The following is a 20,646-nucleotide window of genomic DNA, read 5'->3' as shown; positions in this document are numbered from 1 at the left end:
GTTTGAGAGTTTCGAAAAGAAACCCCTATACTTTGTATTATTGTAATTGAGCCACGAATATTTTATTTGCAATAATTTAAAAATATTTTATTTGCAGTAATTCTCTTTAACCTTTATGGTAATTAAAAAAAAATCTTGTTAATTATTTATATTGGATATATAGGTCGTAATTTCAAAAATTTAACACATGTTGAATTATTTATCCTAAGCCTTGTAGAAGTAGGGAAACCCAATAAGGCAACAACAATATTATAACCTAGGAGGATTAAAGTCATGGAAAAAACACGACAAATAGAATTACAATGCACTGGTCTGATTGGTATCCTATTGGGTATTCCATAACAGTGGGTGTTGCTATTATTGTGGGAGCTATTCAAATTTGTTGTTGTTCCGTGACGGCTTGTGCTGGATTGAAGTTTGACACGTGCACCGGGAAGGAGGAAGGGGATGGCGGCTGCGCCATCTGCCTAGGCGAGTACGCGGCCGGGGAGCGACGTGTAACCATATCCGAGTGCAAGCACCGGTTCCATGCTGAATGTATACACAAGTGGATCAAGCGTAAGCGCACTTGCCCCTTGTGCAGGCATAATCTTGTTTAATGTCAATATTCAATCAACTTTTTTAGTGTGAATATATATAAAGATGTGCATTCGTTAAATTAGGATATGGAACATGACAATATATAGAAAAAGAAGCAAGCGGAAATAATTAATTATATATAAATCTGAAAATATAATATTATATCATATGAACTTTGTATTTCACAATTGTCATCCGCCGAAAATTTCCAACGCTTATGTGTATTAAGATATCTACAATGCTGGAAATGTATGTAATAAGGTTGGTGGCGTGAAATTAAGCTATAATCGAGACGAATTTACAAAATTCGATGAGAATTGCGATGCTGCAATGGGTGGAAATCGCACACAAGATTTTAGGGTTTTCGATGATGATCCGGAAGACGTGACAAACAAATTGAGAAGTGAGCATTTAAATTGAGGAAAAAGTTGATTAGTTGATGTTCGTCTCTCGATGAAGGTGGCGGCGGGACTTGTCGTCGTGGGATAGGAAATAAATCAACGAATCAAGAGCCTTTTATTTGATTCGAGATCGTTGATTTGGAGGCTGGTAAAAGGTCTTTTGTGTGGAATGGGAGGTCCTCCTTGGGGATGATGTGCAACGATGATACGATCATATCTATCATATCTCTTAGGATCTTCTAATTATTTAGTTTTCCCTTATTCACCATATCTTTCCCATATTTGTTTAGATATTTGTTTCTTGTTCATTAAGTTAGAGTAGTAGTATTCTAGTATTATAAATAAGAGAGCTTGTTATCATTCTAATCAATAATTCAATGAATATATTATTTTCCACAAACTTGTCTTGAGTAACAAGAATATCATATTTCGTTTCCAAATTGTTGTTCATCGGAGAACGTCCGAAAATCAGCAATTCGTGAGCTTTCCTTCGAGCACGTCGAAGGTTCGATCACCTTATCTCTCCGAGAAGTTAGCCATCCGGCCTCGTTACGGAGAACGTCCGTAACAACTGGTGCTTTCATTGAGAGCTCATCCTCCGTCTTCGTTCATCCGTATCCCCCAAATTATTTCCCAGCCCCCGTCGAAAAAAAAAGAAAAAAAAAAGAAAGAAAAACAATCAGCCGCAGCTCCACCACCACGGCCACACCTAATCCTCCATATTCTTTCATCCCGAAACTCATCATTATCTGTGAAAACGAAATCTAATGGAGTCCGAAGTGCCGGTGACTGAAACACTGCAATTGGGGCCGACGCGTCAGCGGAATATCGGCGAGATTGGAGGTAGGCCTCAATCGACGGACCCGATCACGCTAGGGTTTGAGCAATTGAACGCGCGCTTCGATAAGATGGATCGCCGGGTCGCAAACTTGGAACGACGCGCTGATTGGGACAAGCGGCATCGGCGTTACACCCAGCCTACGTACCAGCGGCCACAACACCACCAGTCGGACAGGTACACACCGTCGCCTCCATATCAGCCGGATAGACGCCGCCCGTACCACCTCCACCAAACTCGTTATCAACTGCCCGAGCACTATCATCCCTTCGACTATGGACCGCCACCAACGTACAGGGGGTTCCCGCTTCGTCAATTTCTGCAGCTGCAGAATGAGCCTTCTCGCCAACCATCCTGTTGGGACCCGCCGGGCGCTGGGGTGTCGATGGGTAACCTGGATTATGAAGAGATCGCATCTATATATTACCCTGATTATGATTGTGACTCTGTTGGATATGGTGAGGACGCTGATGTCCACCACGACCCATCTAGCAACTCACAACTAACTGTCATTGTTGTCCCGCCACCACCACCACAACGCTCGTCATCTTGCTTGAGCATGACAAGCCACTGTCGTGCAGCAGCGTCACTGCCCGCTGTAGCTGCTGTCCCATCTTCGAATCTGCCCCCAACAGTTCCGTCTTGCAGCCCCGACGATGACAGAGGAGGGGAAGGCGGATTGTTAGATGAACTGCCTCCACCAGCTATGATCTCTCCGCCGTGCAGCCCCTATATCAGTGGAGAGGAAGAAACATTGTTAGATGGCGACGAGGAGGTTGATTCCATTGAGGAAGTGAAGAAGGTCGTCGCATCTCTCGACGCTGCTCGAATGACATCTCCCGATGTTGTTGAGAATTGTTTTAGTGAAAATGTTGGTGCTTATCTATGTGCATTAGTTGGAAATAAAGTTGCACCGTCCTTTCCAATACATTTGAAGGAGATTGCCTTTATCTATGGGGATTTGCATGTTATGGATGCTACACGTCTGAATCCTCGATCAACGCTCGACACCGATGCGAGGTTGATCCCTCCGCGCAATGACACGTCATGTTTGGACATTCTTGGAAGCATGGACAAGCTTTTCGTTTTGGCATGGAATTTTGCCGACAACATTGGGTCTCCTTTGTTGATTTTTGACAAAGGTGAAGAAGGGGGACGTTCAGCTGTTCGATATGGGTTTGATCCAGGAGGAGACGCCTCGCCAAAGCGTTTGCTTTCAACTCTCGTCGTTGCTTTATGGTTCCCACCTTGAGGACAAGGTGGATTTCAACCGTGGGGGAGTTGATACGATCATATCTATCATATCTCTTAGGATCTTCTAATTATTTAGTTTTCCCTTATTCACCATATCTTTCCCATATTTGTTTAGATATTTGTTTCTTGTTCATTAAGTTAGAGTAGTAGTATTCTAGTATTATAAATAGGAGAGCTTGTTATCATTCTAATCAATAATTCAATGAATATATTATTTTCCACAAACTTGTCTTGAGTAACAAGAATATCATATTTCGTTTCCAAATTGTTGTTCATCGGAGAACGTCCGAAAATCAGCAATTCGTGAGCTTTCCTTCGAGCACGTCGAAGGTTCGATCACCTTATCTCTCCGAGAAGTTAGCCATCCGGCCTCGTTACGGAGAACGTCCGTAACAAACGACGAGGAGAAGATTTGGTTAGGGAGAATATTAAAAGAGACTACAGTTGACCGTGATGGCAATAAAAGAAAGAGGTGACCGAATTGCAGAACAACAAAAATAATAGAAAAATTTTAAAAAAAAGGAGAGAATTGATGACGAGGAAGAGGATGGAGAATAGTAATTCTCTAAAATTTATTACACGTCACCAGTCGCTCAACTGAACAGTTCTCATGTTAATAGTTATAACTAAGCGATACATATTTATATAGAACAATGTTATACTTGTTTTTGAAATTAAATAATAATAGTAATATATTTCCTCTTTATTGTAATTATTGAATATTTGTGGACCAAATCAGACTTTAGGCTGTATTAGTTGAAGCCCGATGAGATATTATGTTGGCCCAACTCTTTGTGAAACCCATTTTATCCATTCACTTACCTGAGAGCATGGATTGCCGACACCTGGCAACTCCACGCGGATCACGAATCCTGACCGTTGGATTGAGGGTTGTGTTAGTTTGCTGAGTTAAGTTACTCCGCCTCCTTTCTCACCCTCATTTAGAGCATCCACGATAGGCAAAAGGGGGCGGACGGTTCGGAGGGGGCGACGAGGGGGCGATCTATAGTGGCTGGAACGTCCGCCCTGGGGTGGACGATTCAGAGTGGGGCGGACGAGGTAGCGGCAGATAGGGGCGAGGACGGGGCGGTGGGGGATAGGCGCGCCGGTCTATAGTGGGGCGACGGCCGGCGCGCCTTAGCCCCCTCGAATTTAATTTATTTTTTTTCAAAAATTTCTCCTATAAATACCACTCCTCCACCCTCCATTTTCACCATTTTCACACACTCTCCCTTCATTCAATATCCACACTTTCACTCTCTAAAATGCACGGTGGAGACGACGAATCACTAGGCTCGCACGAATCGGGATATGGCGGCAATCCTTCCCAGCCGTCGGGATATGGCGGCTATCATTCTCCACCGTCGGGATATGGCGGCTATCCTTCTCAGCCGTCAGGATATGGCGGCTCTCCGTCCCAGCCATGAAGTTGGAATCAATCTCCCCCGCCGTGGGCATCGAGTCCAACTCCTCCACCATCTCAGCCGTGGAGGTCTTCGAGTCCAACGCCCCAACCTTTTCAGAGGAATCTGAGCCGCTCGGCGTTTGGAGATTACAGACCCAACCTCGACGCCCTTCACCATCCGCGTTCGGAGACCCCTTTCCAATCCAGCAGCTCTCCTTTCACGCAGGCAGATCAAGACGCACTGGATACGATGTTCAATCTACTTAGTTCCGGCGTACCGGATACGCCCGTTGCGACGAGAGGCGGGGGTCCGGTGGTGGGGGCGGTGGCGGATCGGGCAATGTAAGCGCCGCCGGCGGCTCGTGCAGCCGGGGCGGCGGATCGGGCAGCGGCGTCGGGTCCGCGACTGGCGGAGCTTCCAGCGGCTCACTTCTAGCCGGACGGCAAAAGGCCACGCACTACACCAAGGAGGAGTCTGTTGCTGTGGCGAGGGCGTGGGATGCCGCCACATCCGACCCCATAGTGGGCACCGATCAGAACGAGTTGAGCTTTTGGAAGCTCGTCGTTGCGGCGTACAACGAGTTCAAACCTCGCGGTGCCAGATCGCGTGACGCAGAACAGCTCCGCAAGAAGTGGTCTAGGATTCTGCCGCCCACCCGTCGGTTTGCGGGCATATACCAGAACAATCTGCTCCATGCGGAGAGTGGCCGAAGCGAGGCTGACGTGAAAACACTTTCGATTAGCCAATACAACGCGCTGGGCTATCTCAAGTTCACAATGAGGGAGGAGTATCTAGTTCTCGAGGACTGCCCGAAATTCAAGGCCATCTGTGCGCAAGAGCAGGCTCCGGCGCCGAAGCGGACAAGACACAACATTGTCGGGGACTACAGCAGTGGCAGCGGCTCGCAATCGTTCGACCTGAACGAAGAGCAAGTCGAACAGCCCTCCGCCACACACTCTAGGCGCGCCCGCCCTCCGGGACAATGTGCTTCTATCCGACGCGCTAGAGAAGTTGGCGGTTCTTCCCGCCGATCGTTGGCAGCGTCTGGATCGCGCACCCCGCAGCCTGCGCCTATGCCGCCGTCAAGAGCAACCGAGGTCTTGAGGGATAATGTATATGTGCAGCTGACGCAAGAATTGCATAAAGTCTGCAGCAAATACGATGCCGCAACCGACCCGTTCATCAAGAATATATACTCCGACCTCATACGTCGGCTGCAGCGCCGTCTGCACGTGGCTGATGATGGTCCTGGGGCAGCGGCGGCCGGCGGCAGCGAGGGCAACGGAGAAGGAGACGGAAAATATGAGGAGTCGGACTCCGCCACCGAGTAGACGGTGGCGGCGTTTTTATTTATATTTTTTTTGGACGTTCGTTGTATAATTTTACATTTGCAAATACAACGAATATTCGGTTTCAATTACCTCATTTCATAATTATTTCAATTCCACTGATTTAAAAACGAAATGAAAAAATTAAAATGAAAATTGGTTATAAAATTTCGGGGCTATTGGAAGTGTCCGCCTATAGTGGTGGAAACAAAAATTGGGGCTGTGGACAAAAAATTGGGGTTGTGGACAAAAAAAAGGGGGCGGGGCTATTGGGGAAGGCCGCCTATAGTGGATGCTCTTAGTCTATTCATCTCTCTCTAGAGTGATACTCTCTACCTTCTCTCTACTCTCTCTCTCTCTTCTCACAGCGGTTATCGCCGGTCATCTTCTCCAATCCGTTTGTTTCCACCGATGATTCTCAGATTTAGAGAAATCTATCGGTGAAGATCTTGAGTTCATGTCACTGCTTTGGTTTCCTTTAAGATCTAGTGTTATATCTGACTCTGGTGTTAGATCGATGTGTGATTGGAGTTACTCTTGAGAGATACCATGTTGCGAGGCTGAGATCTGAGTGGATCGTGATGATTTGTGTGTTGAGATGGTCGTGGTGAGTGATAGTCGGTGAGATCTAGGGTTTCTGTTCTCTAACAGTCTAGTCTGTTCAATGGTTCCCATCTTGTGGCATTCAGTTGAGATTTGGGGAGGTCCAACGCCATGGTTCGGCATGAAGTTACCTAGACACACGTCATACGCCATGGTTGTGAATATATTTTTTTCTCCTCATTTAACTCAATTAACACAAATTTCTTAAAATCTCGTGCTCAAAAGAAAATGGAGCATATGCTTTTGTCTGATATGAACGAGTTCGATTGATTTTCATGATTTTTTATCTCGCGTGAACAAATGTGATGGTACCACTTGATTTGGGAGTTAGGGAAAAGAAACCCCTATATTTTGCATCATTGTGACTTAGCCACGATTTTACTAATTGGGATTAAGGAGAGTGTTATATTGCTAAATAAATATTTAATTGTTAATTACAACTAAATAATAGTCATTAGATATTCAAATCAAGGGTTTAGATCATCAGTCCCGTAACGTCAATAGTATCAACAAAAAACGTCATTAAGGGTATTAAGGTCAATTTACAACAAATTAGTTGTAAATAACTTTTGAAAAATATCTCATAACTTTAAAACGCATATAACTTTTTCGATTTAAATTATTTTTTCGCACAACATATATCAAATTAAAGACAAATTTCACAATGGTTCTAACGAGATCTCACTTGCATATGTTCCGATGTCAAAATTTGAAAAAATTTGAAAAAAAATTCATAAATTTCGTTAACAGCTTTATATCAATACACGACACATAATATGTTAATACAATGCTTGTACAATGTCAATATGAAATTATATTGACATTGTCATGTCTTTGTGTTGATGTATTTCATAAACTGTATTGACATTGTGTTTTTAAACCATAAATTTGATAGTTGCTATTATCTTTTTAATATTAAAAAATGAAAAACCAAATTATACATGGCAAATTGTAGACCACAAGAGTTATAAAATTTATTATATGAGTTAGCAATTGATCATTTGGGATTAATATGTATCCAACAATATAAAATTATCGTTGTTAATTGTTTAATAGTGAAAATATAGCCATAGGCCCATAAGTCTAATTTGATTTGATGATGAAGCACAATCAGTATTATAAAATAATTATTGATTCTTATTATTAAAAAAATATACTAGATCCTATTTTGGATAGTTAAATAAATACTAATCGAGTATCCATTTACACAATAACACCCTTTAAGAGGACTGAAAGTTTCGTGATATCTATGTCATGATAATTTTGTGGGATTCGAGAATAATACTATATGCGAGACGCAATTAAAAAGTGTTTTATATTTACATTAGTTTTAATATTATTGCCAAAAATATAGATTAGGATAAATGTATTGTTTTTCACATCTTAAACCACTCTTCACCCAAAATTACCATATAAGAATAAAATATAATGGGTCTTTTTTTGTCTTATATGTTTAATTTACCTTATCTTGTTATTTTATAGTGGAGATATAGGTCCTAAATTGACGATGATGAGTAACTTACCAAATTTAAAAGCATAAATTGAATTATTTATCATAACCTCGTAGAAGTAGGAAACCCGACAAGGAAACAACAATGCTATATATATATAACCTATAGAAGTCATGTTATGCATGGTTTCTCCATGTGAATAAAATTGCAATGGACTTCATCGATTGGTGTGCAATTGGGTGTTTAATAGCAGCGGGTCTTGTTTTTATTGCGGGAGTTATTCGAATTTGTTGTTGTTGTTGTTGTTGTTGTTGTTCGGAGACGAGTTCTGTGGGGCCGGGAAAGAAGCAGCGCGTGACGGCTTGTGCCGGATTGAAGTTTGACACGTGCACCGGGAAGGAGGGAGGGGACGGCGGCTGCGCCATCTGCCTAGGCGAGTACTTGGCCGGGGAGCGACGCGCAACCATACCCGACTGCGAGCACCGGTTCCACGCTGTTTGTATTGACAAGTGGATCAAGCTCAACTGCACTTGCCCCCTATGTAGGCATAATCTTGTTTGATGTACACAATTTACTCACTCAATTTTTTTACTGTGAATATATCATCAAGATGTGTTCCTACAATTTTTGGGTTTATGGCATTAATTAAGACTTTTGCAATATGGAAAATAGTTCGATAAATTCCAAACTGGTTTGGCAAAATTTTCAACTGGATGTGTAGTTTAGATGATATGAGTGGCTAAATGACTCGGATGTGTTCAGATGTTTTATCAGCGTAGAAATTCTTGACTACCGCATCACCATTAACTTCACCGGAATAGCACGAATGTGACTTGCAAAAAGTTATAACTTCGTATTAATATTTTATTTTTTAATCTTAGGAAACTAAACCGAAATTCATGATTGAATTATAATTATCCATATTCCAAATTATCACTATTTTCTCAATTCCCCTTGGATTTTTTATTTTTCAATTTCCACACGCTACTAAGTATACTACCTAAACTACGAGAAAGAACTTATTAAACCTATATTAACTACTCATGATTTAAGAAACTAACTATTGCTTCTAAATAAAACAGAATGAAATAGTTATGGATTTCAATATCCTAGACATGGATTTATGAATTTATCCAATTTTTTTAGAAAAAGAATGAAATAGGATTGAGAAAGCGAGAAAGTGGCCTTTTAATCTACCTCAAACAAAACAAAACAAACCATAATAGACCAAACATGTTTCCGAATTGTTGGGAGTAAAAAATCATTGGAAAAAATTAATTCCAAAGCATTTCTTTTTCCAACTCAAATCCATCCAAGAGAAAACAAATCTTTTCACAGTCATCAAATTTTGATCAAATTTCTGCATGCAAATTCATCACTCTTCCAATGAAACAACACCAATCCCTTCTTCATCTAATCTAATCTGCCCTCTCTCTTTCCCTTATCTCAGATTCAAGAATGGAGCAATTCAGACAAATAGGGGAAGTTGTGGGAAGCTTGAACGCATTAATGGTGTTCCAAAACAACCTCTACAATCAAAGGCAATGCTCTCTTCTTGTAGACATGCTCGCCTCCGGCTACATGACGATCGCAGAGATGATGAAAACCAACCTCAAATACAAGGAGAAGAACGCCAAATGGAAGATCTTGGAGCAGCCTTTGAAGGAGCTTCTCAAAGTGTACAAGGAATGCGAATCCTACGTCAAGATGTGCCTCGACACCAAGGATTTCATGGCCAAGTCCATCACGTTGTATCACAACTCTGACTGCGTTGAGTTCCACATACACAACCTCCTCAGCTGCCTCCCTGCTGCAGTGGAGGCCATCGAGATGGCCGGACATATCGCAGGAAAAGATCACGACGATATGCAGAGGAAGAAGACCGTCTACGCTTTTAAATACCACAAGGGCTTGAAGGATCCGAGGATCTTTCAGTTGATGTACGGACAACAATATTTGGTGTCTCAGGATTACTGCAGCAGAATGGAGTCAGCCTGGGATGAGGACAGGCTTTTCATTCTCAAGAATGTCCGAGAACGTGGCTTGGCTTCGAAGGTTTCTGACGTCCTTCTCAGCAACACAATGTTGCCTAGCACCATCTTGGTGAACTCCAAGGACTACAAGATTAGGAGGAGACTAGGGACCGGGAAGCAGTTCAAGGAGATCCAGTGGCTAGGCGAGAGCTTCGCTCTGCGCCACTTCCACGCGGAGGATGTTGAGGAGCTTCAGAAAGAGTTCGCCGTGGATATAAGCCTCTCCCATCCCAACATAATGCACACTCTGTGTGGCTTCTGTGATGAGGACAAGGAGTTTTTCTTGGTTATGGAATTGATGCATAAGGACCTCTCCACTTATGTCAAGGAGCTTTGTGGGCCCAAGAAGAAAGTCCCGTTTTCCATCCCTGTGGCCGTTGACCTGATGCTGCAGATAGCCAGAGGGATGGAGTATCTCTACTCGAGGAGGATCCCTCATGGAGAGCTCAGCCCCTCCAGCATCTTGATCAGGCCAAGGCCTAATGGGGCGGGGGAGGGATTCGTCCACGCCAAGATCACGGGTTTTGGCCTGGATGCCACCATTCGGAGGCTTACTCAGAGCACGCCTGCAGATTCAGGGGAGCTGCCGTATATATGGTATGCACCCGAGGTTTTAGGTCAGGAGACGCAAGGGAATGTTGAGAAATGTGACGTGTACAGTTTTGGAATGGTGTGTTTTGAGATCTTGACGGGGAAGGTGCCTTTCGAAGATGCTCATCTTCAAGGGGACAAGATGAGCAGGAACATTAGGGCCGGGGAGAGGCCGTTGTTCCCGTTTCATACGCCTAAGTTCTTGGCTAACCTGATCAAGAAATGCTGGCACACTGATCCGGCTCAGAGGCCTAGCTTCTCTTCCATATGTAGGATCATACGTTATACCAAGCGTTTCTTGGCTATGAACCCTGACTACGGTCAGCAGGAAGGGGCACCGCTGCCTCCGTTGGACTTCAGTGATGTGGATGCCGCCTTCATGGAGAGATGTGCAGCTTCCGATAAGATGCATGTGGTGTCACAGATACCATACCAGATGTTTGCTTATAGGGTTGTGGAGAGGGAGAGGGCCAGTGCAAGTCAGAGGGAGACCTCTGAGTCGGGTAGTGATGGGGGTGAGGAGGCGCCCGCCTTGACAGTGGACGATTCATGGGCGATGTTGAAGGAGAGGAGGATGAGATCACTGCCGTCCATTGAGACCGTGGCTAACAAGCTCCCACCAACAAGCAAGTCTTTGGATCTCAAGTCAAAGCCAGGTTTGAAACGCCTTTAGTCTGAGTAGTATATCAAAATCTAGAAGAATATATATTGACCGAGTTTTGTAACAGGGACGCCGAGAGGGAGGGTGTTGAGGCCGCCGCACACCCCCGTTGGGCGGCCGGCGAGGATAAATTCTGAAAGCAAGCTGGTTGTGGCGAGCCCAAGATCTAGACGGCGGCCAGGTGCTTCTTCAGATTCTGAGTTGAATCAGGACAACAGGATCATCGGAAGCCAGTTTCGACGCCATTTTACACAGGTTTAGATAGGCAAATCAGGCTTTCTACTATTAGCAAAGTCCGATACCAACATACTTATGATGTTTCTGTATCTCAAAGTTTGAGGATGTTCTGCTACTCTGACTAATGCACTTGTACACCTGATGTTTGCCAACTCTTCTCCATCACCAGATTTCGTATATTCCATCAAATTTCAAATAGCAAAAGAAATGCATAATCACAAGGCCACTCAAAAGAAAAATTCAAACAAGAGGTCATCCAATTTTTTAATCAAAATATAGCAATTCCAAAAGGTAGGCAAGTTTATTGAACAAAGCAAATGCCATGTACAAAAATACTACTAACTCACTTACTCACTCATCAAGCATAGACCTAAACAGCTAGTTTATGGCATTGTTCTTATTATTAGCTAATATTACTACCATGAAGGTAAAATCCATGGTAAAACCTATAAGCAGGTGATGTAGCGGCCGCTTCTCCTCGCGAAAGAGAAGCATCTTAGATCAAATTATTATCCTCGTTCAGCGAACAAAAATCATGCTGTAAATTGAATGAAAATTAGAGCTCTATCTGCTGGCATCAGTCAGATATTCTAATCTCTACTCCCAGCAACTCTTTCACTTGTTCGTATGTCACAAATGCAATGGCTATTGATGGGACAACCTGAATAGAGACGGAAAGTGTGCATCAGGCAAAGCAAGCAACTCACTATTACTAAGTTACATTTGTCTAAGAATTGAATATTGCTATTGTTAGTCACTATTATACAGAAGAAAAAATACACAAATCGTATACATGGACCATGGTGGTGGTCGCATCGTGAAGGTAACTGGCTGTGACGCTTGCTTCCCACAATGGGAGCACCGAGCACCAATACCATGCAGGATGCAGCACTAAGAGATTCTTTCTCTCTGTCCCTCAAGTCTTTTAATAATAATCGTGACTAGAAAAATACTAAAAACCATACCAAATTAAAGTAGAAAATTAAACCAAAAGCTCTATCTTATTCAGGTGATTAAAAGAAATATCAGAAAAACATTAAAAAAAAAAAAAAAGTAAAAGTAGACTGACCTTCACTGAATTGGGGACCAATCCTTTGTATAATGCTCGAAAGCCCTCATGTCTAACAGTTTTCCTGAAAGCATCAATCATGCCACTATATTCAAGGGGAGCCTTACTTCTCCCATCACCAGTGACAATTGAAGCAGCATTATTCCACCCCACCATCTGCATTCTGCGGCGAATGACATCAAGAGGGTAAGCAACAGTTTGTCCAACTGTGCCTGCTGCTGCCCCACATGCAAGCCTTGTAACTACACCCAATTCATTGTCTTCAACGAGACCAAATGGCTTAGATTTAATCAAGTAATCTTTGAGAGATTCATAAACAGCAAAGTTGAGGCCAACGTATGGTACCTGCAAAGAAGTTGCCAAACCAACAATGTCAGAAAGGGGACCCGGACCAATCATGTATTCTCATCATGATAATATTGCCTAGAGCCCATTAGCTAAATCATTTCAAAGAATTATTAATCATATACATATGTATGAAAAAAAATTTAAAAATAACAGCAGTTAAGAAGATTTGGTTTGCACGGAATAACCAATCCGCTTGAGAAATTAATAGATCTTGCAATTCAAGCTAAAGCTTGTAAAGATAACTTAATATATACGAAAGTAGTTGAGCTAGAAACAAGGATTCAAGTAAATTCGTAATTCTATCACTTGATTAACATGAAATTAGTTGAGCTAGAAACAAAGATTCACGTAAATTTGTAATTCTATCACCTTACTAATACGAAACTAGTTCAGCTAGAAACAAGGATTCTAGGAAATTAGTAATTCTTTCAGGTATATCAAATATCAATGCACTTTAGAAACTGGGGATTTTACTTCTTAAGGTAGAGTTGGTTGACTTGGTTCAACTGAGTCATTTTCAATTGATACGCAATGGTTTTTTACGTCAATAGCCAATTGCAGCGGTCAAGGGTAAAATACATTTTTTCCCCTTATAATATAGAATGCAAAGGAATTAAAGATCTCATAAAACTTTTAATTCATCATTATATCATAAACGGAAAGAAAAAATTAAACAAAATAACCGCCAGTCTATTACTGTAAGCCTTAAAGTATCTAGCATGCGAGAACTTACAACTCCAATGACAGATGGAAGCCAGCCCTTATACAGAGCACGGAAGCCTTCCTCTCGAAGCACGGTTGATAAAGCATGAACCATTCCTCTATACTGATAAGGGGACTTGTCTGTCTGCAGAAGAAAACAAACAGATACCTGAATACTAGTACAAGAAATAGCTTCCCAAAAGAAAGCTCATTGGAAAAAACGACCTGCATTACCTGTACAGTAAGTCTGCCTCGAACCATGTCCATCGGGTATGTAGCAGACATAGCAATTATCCCAGCACATGCTCCCGCTCCCAGACGTAATAAAGGAGTCAGTTCAGCGTCCTCTGTAAAACCAAGATAAAGAACACAGCCATATTTAGCAAGTAGCCAAGTAGCAACTCATATATTCCTGAAGTTTCAAGTAGCATGGAAAACGGTGGTTTACATAGTAACAGGCCTTGCTTTCACAACTCCAATTCCTTAGAATGAAATTAAACTGGAAGTATATGACCCAAGTAAAACTGTAACCTATATGTTGGCAGACAATCATTTTATTTTATGCATAAATCGCTGAGTTCTTAATACACTATGCTATAACACATGGCTGGTGATATTTTTAGATCATTCTGATTATTAGTTTCTTGCTTACAATTTCATTGCACTAATAATTAAACCCTAAACCCAAAAATGAGATCCGGTATATCCATATCGAAGAAATAGCGAAAAATACAGTGATATACTGATACTAAAACTTCAAAATATTCCACGTGCATGATAATTTGATAACAAAAACATACCGTTCCCAGGTTGCTGCCTGTACAAATGCAATATACCCCTATTCCAACATAAAATACGAAGTCAGTCCATGCAAGAATGGTGGCCAGTGTATCAATTAATGAGTAATAGCTATGAAATGCTGGCACCAATGAAGCATTGTCCATGAGCATATCAATGGGCTAGAAATTAAGCCAAGCTATTCTTTTATATAAAGCAGTTGCATAGTCTGAGTTTCATGGTTACGTCACTCGATGTCTTTCAAAAAGACTAGTCTAATAGTGCAAGATATCCAAGGAAAATAAAGACTGCAGCATCCTGTCATCACATAAACACAACTGGAGATGCAAAACACCAATAGTAGGACTATACTTGGATGCTTGCTCATAGCTGAAGAACTTCACGGCCGAGTTCGGGACAATACGAGCACAATTTGCGCCATTTCCTTTAAACAGTCCTCGAAGACCCTCAGTTCTCCATATATACTTCAACCCTTGAACAGTACCAGAATATTTTATGTTATGCGGATTTTGAACCTGTCAAAGAACATTAGTTTTCCACGATACATTAGCTCAATGATTGATAATTCCATATATATGAATTCGAGACAGTCAATAGTCACAGAGGCAAAAAAAAGGAAAAAGTAAAAATAGCCTCAAAGAAACCAAACATAATTCACTACATATGATCAAAAGAACATGTCTTTTGAGAAAGGTTATTGTTAAATTATCAAAAAATCAATGGGATGAGATAAAAGAATGCTGCTTAGTTCAACATGGCTAACCTGGAGCAAAATTTTCAATCGCTCCAATGGAGCTACAGCAGTCCGAGACCTGTGACAATCAAGCAGCAGAGCACAAATCAATCAAACCAAAGTCAACTTTCACCACAAATTAGCAGCTAGCACTTCAAATCAGATATTGTTTGCAAACTAACAGAGTAAATTGCTCATGAATACACATACATATTCGGCTGCTCTGTGTCTCACAATGATGAATAAAAAAGGGAACATAGAAAATGAAAATTCGGATAACCTATCGATGAATAAACAAAACGTAAAAAAGATAAGAAACTTACACTCCTCCTGCGACGCCTCCGGCAACGAGAGATTTGCAAATGCTGTAGACTTGGTACTTAGAAGGCTTGATTTCTGCCTTAGCAAGCTTCGCCTCCTCAGCCAGATTTACGATCTTCGACACCGCCGAGTCGTTCGTTTTCACATCTTCAGACGCCATTAAATCAACTACTCCGCGAAATGAATCGATCCAAAATTATAAATAAGAAAGTGAAATTACCACCAACAAAAACCCTAGGTTTACGAAGATCAAATCGAGGCAAACATTCTACTCGCTACCGTCTGTTGCCCGCGGAGGACGGTGGTGGTGGCGGGAAGCGACAGAGTGGAGAATGAATGGGAGAGAGAGGCGGAACAAAGAGAGTGAGCGAGTGAATGACGGCTATTTGGACAGCACCGGAATTTAACGAATCTTGAGATCAGAGAATCTCGTGCCTCGCTTTAACTCGTTGTACATTGTGCTTAAACCATAATACCTTCGTATTTTTCTTTTTTATAATATTTTTTTCCGTTTTTCGGTATACACAACGAACTTCGTCGTATTTATTTTATCTACGTATAAAATAAAATAAAATAAATTACAGCAATGATTTACAAGCTTGCTTAAATCAATAATCTCCGATTCAAATGCGATTCCTTGTTGCATAATATTCTCAAGTAAGGTTTGATCTCGTCTTTTTTTTCTTCTTCTTTTTTTATACTCCTATTACGAGCAAATCTATTAAAATACTTATTTTGATAATTTACGTATATTGCGTATAAGAAGTCCTTCACAAATTAATTAGTGTGCGTGGCATGATACCAAAATTTCATCAAAATGAGTAGATATCAATTGTGTGAGAACACTAAAATATCATTTCGTTTGTTATATCCACCAAAATAAAACTATGGTTATTTTATTAAACTCAATACTTCATCATTTTTTATGTGCACATATAACTCAGTAGCATAATTAATGTATTACTAATAATAACTGTTTTTGACATTTTTTATTGGTATGAGGTGGGTGGAATGGGATAATGATAGGGTCTCTTTAACACATTTGGTTTTCAATCAACAAAGGATGTACTACCAATTTGGAAGAAGTATTGTAAAAGATTCGAAAATGCAACTAATAATAATAATATGATAGAAAGTTTGGTGATTATAGTATACTTGATTTCAATGAAATTCAGAGTGTCAATTTTTCTCACATTCCTCGTCCACAAAATAAATTTTCTATCATACTTTACTACTAACCACATTACTTCGTATTGTAACATGGTAGTGATTAGTGACTATTAATACTGTTTATTTTATCAATAATTGTCTCTTAAGTACAGAGTCTTCGTGCATTTTAATTCTAAAAGGGATTGTTGAGTGTTGACTATTTAGAGAAATTAAAAACAAAAGGATTAAAACATTGATTAATCGGTATGACTCTTTGGGGACTCCATAGGTTTAATTAGTGTTTTAAAAACCGGACCGGCCGATCTGACTGATTTGGCTGCCAACCGGTGGCGTGTCCGGTCCGATTCATGTATAAAAACCGTTGTGACGTTAGACCGTTTTGAACTGGATGAGCCGGGCAGTTCAGCCGGAAACCGATGGCCGATTAGACCAGTTCATCATAAAAAAAAATCTAGGTTTTCTCTTTGAACCTCAGCTTCCTCCAAAGCTTGAGCACCCTTCGCCGATGCTTCTACGTTTCCTCAAGTTGTTGCGCTCTCTGAAGATGTAATGGTATGGATTCTCCAAATGAATTTATTTGAGAAGAAAGTTCTTCAATGGTTGAATTGGAAGAAGATGGAGAAGAGCAATCAAATCAAAATAAATTCTCCACATGTACAGTGCAGTAGCCAGCAAGTGTTTCTTTTATGGAAGATAATATGTGCATTGTGTTGTTAGATGGAGTAGTATTTTTTCATATTTTACTTTGGCCTATATTTTAATGGCCTTTGAATTTGGATTGATTTTTTTATTGGGTTAGTTGGTTTTAGTTATGTAATTCTATTTATTAATTAAGTCGGTTTTATTTTAAATTTTATTGGACTTGTTATTTACCATTTAATTGTTTGTTTTATTTTAATATGATTATATAATTTAAATTTTTCTATGAAAATTTAATAAAAATGATTAATAAAAATATGGAACTGTGGCTGAAATTTTGCGACTGAATGTCAACTGTGATTCAGTATGAGATACTGACATGATTGATAAATTACATAGTTCTGGATGGATATTACAAGATTAAATATAAAATAATTAATTTTCATTGAGAAAAACATTGTAAGAAGATTTTTAAGGGAATATTTTATACTAATATAGGAAAAAAAATTGGTGATTAATGAATTAATGCATTCAAATAAAAATAGTTATTTATAATACCGTTTCAAATCTTGTTGGGCTTATAGGCCCAAACTAGCATACACATCAGTTAATACAAAAGTCTAATTACGACATATTTAATCGATAAAACTTTTGGAATGCAGTTATTCAAATTGTGTGTGTTTTGAACTAATTTGAGTTCCACCCATTTTTTAACTATTCAATTTCTGTATTAAAACAAACTAAATATACAATTTCATTTTTTGTTGATTTTGGCTACTGACAAAAACTTTATCATCTCTTATACTTTACTCTTTCTTCATCTCTCTTACTTTATTTCATCATCTCTTACTTTACTCTCTCCACTTTAATCTTTAATATATCAATTTTTAAATATTCTGCCCAAAAGAAATGTCTCTACTATCTTAGGACGGAGGAAGTATATTTTAGTGAGGTTACTTTTGTCCATTTGCAACTTTCTCATAAATGTAAATATTTGTACCAAAAAAGAGTAAAAATAACAGTTTTTATTATATTTCATACCAAATACAAACTTATGTTATTTAATTCACTCAAAACTAAATAATCTAACTCAACGAGGCCTTATATTCTCATGGTGTCTAGAAATTTGCCCTGGAGTCTCCTAGAGAAGAAGCCATTAACATACTCCTTCATTGATATAGTCTTAAATATTGGCTTCTGATTACCCAAGAGAGATGGAGATGGGCCCACATTTGCTTCAAAATTAGGGTTGAAAAACATTCCTACTGAAATTCTCTCTTTCTCTGAAGTAACTGTTGCCCTATGTTCAATGCTCTTGTACAATCCATTGCTCAACACCTGCAAATCATAAATGAGGTTTATCAATGAACCAAGTAAATAAGATTGAAATAAAAAAAAATATGTTCCAATGATTAATTCAGGTATCTTAGCGAATTAGTCCATAAAAAAAAATTGACCGGAATTGTAAATCAACGTGTATGAATGAGTCGACGTCAATAATTTAATAGCATTGTTCTACTTCTCAAATAAAATGTAATAGGAGTATGTGATAAATCAAAATACATTACTACTAAATCAAATGAAGATTGTGTTTAATTTTTGGTGGGGTCAATCTCAATTATCAAACTAGGCACATTTTGTAAAATGTAGACATAATATATCCATTTTTAGCAAAAAAAGAACGCTATAGATGTATCAATGACACGTAATTGCAATTTACCTCCCTCCATCCCAACTAAGTTGGGTTGTATTTTTTTTAAAATGTCACAATTAAATTAAGTCATTTCCTCTTAATTTTAACAAAAAAACAAAACAAAACATGGATCTAGATTAGTCTTCTACTCTACCAGTTTATCCCTCCTGTTAAATCCGAAAATGGGATATTTATTATTGATGAAATAATGAAAACTGTTATTTTATGTTATGAAAGAAGCATTGACCTCAACAGTGTCACCGAAATTGACGACCAAAGCCTCCGGCAAGAACTTCACCGGCATCCAAGTTCCATGATCTTTCTTGATTTGGAGACCTTGGACGCCGTTGACTTGGAGGAGGATGGTGACGGCGCTTCCATCCGAGTGCGGCATCTGCCCGATAACCTTGTCCGGCTCCGGGCACGGCGGATAGTAGTTCATCCTCACTGATTGCATCCCATTCTCGAACATCTCTTCCATCTCTTTCACATCCATCTTCAATTATACTAGGAGTAATACTTACCTAATAGAGTGGGGGAGGTCGGGGAAGAGATGAGGCTTCCTCCGGTGGATGGGATTGGTGATCATGTAAAAGCGATCGCCCCATTCAACCTTGTGATCGCCAATCAAATTCTGGCCATAACCCTCGAATTCTCCAATGGCAGTGCGTAGAATTCATGAATTTCTCGCCCCAGCCACGAACCATCCACCCCAGATTCACCAGCTGCAACCAACAATATTAGACACACTACTACTTTCAAGTACATAATAATTCTTTTAAAAAATACTAGAACCTGGAAAATGCCCCATTCTTTGATCTGCAGCTCGCGGTGGAAGCAGCAGCCGAGCTGCTGGCAACGGAGAAGCTCGAGGTTGTGGACTTCACCAGCCGCATGGATCTCTCGACGGATCCCGGACACTACGTCGTCTTCTGGGAGATAAGCGGGGAAGCCCAGGACGAGCTCCTCCAGGAGTGCTGCAACTGCCTCGACAGATCCTTCGTTGACGCAGGGTACATGAGCTCGCGCAAGGCACGAGCCATCGGGGCGCTGGAGCTCCGGATCGTGAGGAAGGGGGATACTGGACCACTACATAGGGCTCGGGGCAGCCGTCAGCCAGTTCAAGACGCCACGCTGTGTGGGCCCCACGAACGACACCGTGCAGCAGATCTTGTCCGTGAATGCCGTCGGGAGCTACTTCAGCACTGCGTTTGAACTAGTCTGTTTTTTTGTTGGAATTTTACCTTCCCTTCTTTTTATGGAACACTGTCGTGCTCATTCTGAAATTAAGGGATGATTCTATTCAAAATTTCCAAATGAAGAAAAGCTCTTTTTTATTTCTTAATTGCTCGACCTCTGTTATGAAATTACAAAGGAAGTATAGAAAGGAACAAAGGAGCAACAAGAAATTTCATTTTCTACCTATTGAGTAAAATCTCAACAACTAAGCAGACTTTCAGCCCCTCATCCAGTCTCATCTCTTTCAAACAAAGTGTGGAGATTAAGAGAGAGCAGCAAAGGAAGCACAACTCATCAGGTAAATCCATCTCCCCTTTCAGCTTTGAGTTTGCATATCACTAATACCATACACAACATAGGATTATTAGTATAACTGCAATTTCCCCAGCTTGCTTGAACCAAAACCTCATAACAAGATGTATCAACACCCTAAATTCCCTCAGCAGCTAATTATAACAAGTAAAGATGGGGACTTAGCTAGGGCTGGAGAAGACGACGACTAACGGCGTTCGAGGAGAGCATAACGCCGGCACTGCTGGCGCCGGAAATCAG

At 40.5% G+C, this 20,646-nt stretch overlaps 4 protein-coding genes across 4 annotated transcripts; 2 read left to right on the top strand and 2 right to left on the bottom strand.

The window, feature by feature from the left end:
- Nucleotides 1-9,318: 9,318 nt before the first annotated feature.
- Nucleotides 9,319-11,406, top strand: LOC121803017 (light-sensor Protein kinase-like). Its single transcript, XM_042202722.1, has 2 exons — nucleotides 9,319-11,140; nucleotides 11,213-11,406. Exons 1-2 carry the CDS (start codon nucleotides 9,319-9,321, stop codon nucleotides 11,404-11,406), a joined length of 2,016 nt encoding a protein of 671 aa, XP_042058656.1.
- Nucleotides 11,407-11,619: 213 nt separating this feature from the next.
- Nucleotides 11,620-15,738, bottom strand: LOC121802487 (mitochondrial adenine nucleotide transporter ADNT1-like). Its single transcript, XM_042202167.1, has 8 exons — nucleotides 15,356-15,738; nucleotides 15,063-15,111; nucleotides 14,651-14,814; nucleotides 14,302-14,339; nucleotides 13,736-13,848; nucleotides 13,533-13,646; nucleotides 12,452-12,796; nucleotides 11,620-12,043 (listed from the first exon to the last, which is right to left on the bottom strand). Exons 1-8 carry the CDS (start codon nucleotides 15,511-15,513, stop codon nucleotides 11,960-11,962), a joined length of 1,065 nt encoding a protein of 354 aa, XP_042058101.1. The 5' UTR covers nucleotides 15,514-15,738; the 3' UTR covers nucleotides 11,620-11,959.
- Nucleotides 15,739-18,172: 2,434 nt separating this feature from the next.
- On the bottom strand, nucleotides 18,173-19,792 carry LOC121805156 (protein SRG1-like). The gene is made up of 3 exons (XM_042204943.1): nucleotides 19,651-19,792; nucleotides 19,103-19,580; nucleotides 18,173-18,500 (listed from the first exon to the last, which is right to left on the bottom strand). The coding sequence occupies exons 2-3, from the start codon at nucleotides 19,349-19,351 to the stop codon at nucleotides 18,264-18,266; spliced, it is 486 nt and encodes a 161-aa protein (XP_042060877.1). The 5' UTR covers nucleotides 19,352-19,580; nucleotides 19,651-19,792; the 3' UTR covers nucleotides 18,173-18,263.
- LOC121803014 (jasmonoyl--L-amino acid synthetase JAR6-like) lies at nucleotides 19,409-20,082 on the top strand. The gene is made up of 2 exons (XM_042202716.1): nucleotides 19,409-19,444; nucleotides 19,648-20,082. The coding sequence occupies exons 1-2, from the start codon at nucleotides 19,409-19,411 to the stop codon at nucleotides 20,068-20,070; spliced, it is 459 nt and encodes a 152-aa protein (XP_042058650.1). The 3' UTR covers nucleotides 20,071-20,082.
- Nucleotides 20,083-20,646: the final 564 nt, after the last annotated feature.

Source organism: Salvia splendens, chromosome 5 (genome assembly GCF_004379255.2).
Source record: "Salvia splendens isolate huo1 chromosome 5, SspV2, whole genome shotgun sequence".
NCBI classification, from domain to species: Eukaryota; Viridiplantae; Streptophyta; class Magnoliopsida; order Lamiales; family Lamiaceae; genus Salvia; species Salvia splendens.
The sequence above is the reverse complement of the archived record's forward strand: the minus strand, read 5'-3'. Positions and strand labels throughout refer to the sequence as shown.

Bases quoted from the DNA above. Each gene is read 5' to 3' on its own strand.
- LOC121805156 (XM_042204943.1), bottom strand. From the start codon at position 19,351: ATGGATGTGAAAGAGATGGAAGAGATGTTCGAGAATGGGATGCAATCA. The intron at 18,501-19,102 runs GTCAATGCTTCT...TATGATTTGCAG, and splicing joins ATTTCGGTGACACTGTTGAG to GTGTTGAGCAATGGATTGTA.
- LOC121803017 (XM_042202722.1), top strand. From the start codon at position 9,319: ATGGAGCAATTCAGACAAATAGGGGAAGTTGTGGGAAGCTTGAACGCA. The intron at 11,141-11,212 runs GTTTGAAACGCC...GTTTTGTAACAG, and splicing joins GGATCTCAAGTCAAAGCCAG to GGACGCCGAGAGGGAGGGTG.
- LOC121802487 (XM_042202167.1), bottom strand. From the start codon at position 15,513: ATGGCGTCTGAAGATGTGAAAACGAACGACTCGGCGGTGTCGAAGATC. The intron at 14,815-15,062 runs GTTAGCCATGTT...GTTCTTTGACAG, and splicing joins GATTGAAAATTTTGCTCCAG to GTTCAAAATCCGCATAACAT. The intron at 14,340-14,650 runs GTATAGTCCTAC...ATGTTGGAATAG, and splicing joins AGCTATGAGCAAGCATCCAA to GGGTATATTGCATTTGTACA.
- LOC121803014 (XM_042202716.1), top strand. From the start codon at position 19,409: ATGAGGCTTCCTCCGGTGGATGGGATTGGTGATCAT. The intron at 19,445-19,647 runs GTAAAAGCGATC...AAAAAATACTAG, and splicing joins TGGATGGGATTGGTGATCAT to AACCTGGAAAATGCCCCATT.